This window comes from Plasmodium reichenowi, chromosome 6, assembly GCF_001601855.1.
Source record: "Plasmodium reichenowi strain SY57 chromosome 6, whole genome shotgun sequence".
Lineage (NCBI taxonomy): Eukaryota > Apicomplexa > Aconoidasida > Haemosporida > Plasmodiidae > Plasmodium > Plasmodium reichenowi.
In genome coordinates, this window is record NC_033651.1 from 291,264 (window position 1) to 294,135 (window position 2,872).

The 2,872-nt window shown below is 18.3% G+C and overlaps 1 protein-coding gene across 1 annotated transcript in view; it reads left to right on the forward strand.

Moving 5' to 3' along the window:
- PRSY57_0607600 (hypothetical protein) overlaps positions 1–2,872 on the forward strand; it is a gene marked incomplete at both ends in the record, with an annotated part of 3,380 nt that continues 508 nt past the window's right edge. The window contains one exon of the mRNA XM_020114597.1: positions 1–2,857. Coding sequence (XP_019970668.1) covers positions 1–2,857 — 2,857 coding nt within the window. The remainder of the gene's footprint in view (positions 2,858–2,872) is intronic.

Genomic DNA, 2,872 nt, shown 5'->3' on the forward strand with positions numbered 1-2,872 from the left:
GATGATGAATGAAGGTGAGGATATGAACAATTTTATGATAAAGAATAAGATAAATTTGACAAAAGAAAAAAATGAGAGTATTAAAAATATGAAAAGATTGATTTTAAAACACCCAGATATATTTGTAAAGACTTCGATAGTTTCTAGGGAATTAAAAAAGAACATAGAAGAGAATGAACATATTTTTGATGATATAAAAAAATGTTATGAATATATGAAAGGGATATTTGAGAGTGATGAATTTGTTGAGTATGTAAAGGAATTAAAATATGTATGTGATAATAATAATGTGGAAAATAATAATATCGAAAATAATAATGTGGATAATAATAATGTGCAAAATAATAATGTGGAAAATAATAATGTGGAAAATAATAATATCGAAAATAATAATGTGGATAATAATATTGATGATAACAAACATATTGATGGTAAGATACCATTTTTTTATAATGATAGTAATAATTTTATTGAGTGTAACGATTTTATAAATAATAATATAAGCTTTATATTAAATATTCCTTTTATGCTTTATAAGAATAATGAAAAGAATAACTTTAAAGGATGCATAAAATATATAAAAATGAGTATATATATAAATATGTTTTTAAATAAATATTATAAATATGTTAATTATAAAGATATTGGTTTATTAAAATATTTAAAGGGTTATCAAAAACGTGTGATGAAACAAGTTGAAAAAATTACAGAACATATATATAATGTAATTATGAAAAGTGATGTTATAGAAACTTTAAAAGAATGTCTATTATATATATGTGTTGTGTATGATTATTATAAGTTTTATAAAAAAGACGATAATATGGATTCTATAAAAAATGTATTAAATAATAATATATGTGATTATAAAAGTATATATATTAATAATGAAATATATAATTTGAATACTACTGAATATTATAATGAATATATAAAAAATACTTTTCTTATGATTAAACACTATAATATAATAACATCTGTTAAAAAATATATAAACAAACATACGAATCATATTCATGATTATATAAATGTTTATGATATAATAAACTTCTTTCAGACACAAATAAATAAATTAATAAATATGTATGAATCCATATTTACTGGAATGGATAATTATTTATATAAACATATAATATATATATATTATTTTTCTGTTTGTCTTATAAATATAAAAATAAAAAATAATAATTTTGTAACACATAACCAGTTATCTGATGTAAATAAAAAGGATATATATATATTAACCAAAATGAATCAGTATATATTAAATAATAAAAAAAATAATGATCATATTAATAAATATTATATTAATGAGCATGTCGTGGATTATCAAGATAATATACAGAACATGACGAATTTTTCATATGGTTGTAATTCTAGCGATATGGACGATTTTTTTTTGAATACTTTTAACATTGCGCAGACAAAAGATGAAAAGGTAGAAGAAAATAATAATATAAAGAATGTATATATGCTTAATAATAATATGAACAAAAAAAAAACGTGTAATGAATTTTATCCAGATCTTCACTTTAATAATATGAAATATCCATTTTTAAATATTAATAGTTGCCTATTTAATTATATGTATTACTACGTTATTTTGAAAAAAAGTAAAGACATAAACGGAATAGATCCTTTTAATGACATATATAAATGTGATGAAGAAGCTGTAGATAATAATAAATATATTTATAATAATAATAATAATAATATACCTTCTGATCATTATGATCATTATAATAAAGATGAGCATGTTAATGTTCAAAAAAAAAAAAAAAAAAACAAAAAAAAAGGTAAAACATCCTACTTAGATTATCATATAAATGAAAAAAGTAATATGTTTGTTACGTATGATTATGAATATAAAGACATGTTAAAAAATCATAATAATTTTATTGATATATTATATGAAGAAGAAAGAAAAAAGAAAAATCAAAGAAAAATAAAAAGAAATATACAAATAAAAAAAACAAATTATAATAATCAAGAAAATCATTACAGCTGTAAATATAATGAAGGTGAAGAGTATTATCATAATAAACCAATAAACTTCATTAATTCTAATAATAATGAAATAAAGAAAAAATGTTATAATGAATACATATCAATTCAAAATATGATAAGGAACTATAAAATTAAAGAATCAATATTAAATTTATTTGAATATAGAAAAAAAGTTGAAAAAAATAAATCATATGAATCTAAAATTTATGAACAATTAGATGTTTCAATAATATTTCCAAACATTTTAAATAAATTATTTCTTGTTTATATTAATAATTTTTTACAAAAGAATAATTTTTTTTTTTTTCAAAATGTATTATTATTATTTTCAAATATCCAACAAAAAATCCAAAACAAAACAACTACTATGAATAATACAAAACATAATATTCAAGTTTTGTATGAACATATAAAAGATGAACAAAATAGATTCATTCATACATATCATGATGATTTCTTATCTATTACAAAATTTAATATAGTAAATCAACAAAAAGAAAATAATATAAAAATCAATACAGATATATGTAAAGACAATATATATATGGAAAAAATAAGCACCTATTATGAACATCCGTTTTTAATTACTTATTTTTATAATCTTCTTTTTCTATTAAAAAATATAAAATCTTATATAGATACATCTTTATCTTATGTAATCATAAATTTATTTGAAAATTCATATACAAATTTAATACATACAATTATTATCATATTTATAACTAATCAAAATGTTTTCTTTACATCACCGCTTTTACAATATTTGTTACAATTTTTTTTTTTGTTGATATTTCCTTTTTCTTTTTATTTTCTCTCGAATATATTTAAGGCAGACTTTGGCTCTTCAACGGTGCTTCAAAAAAAA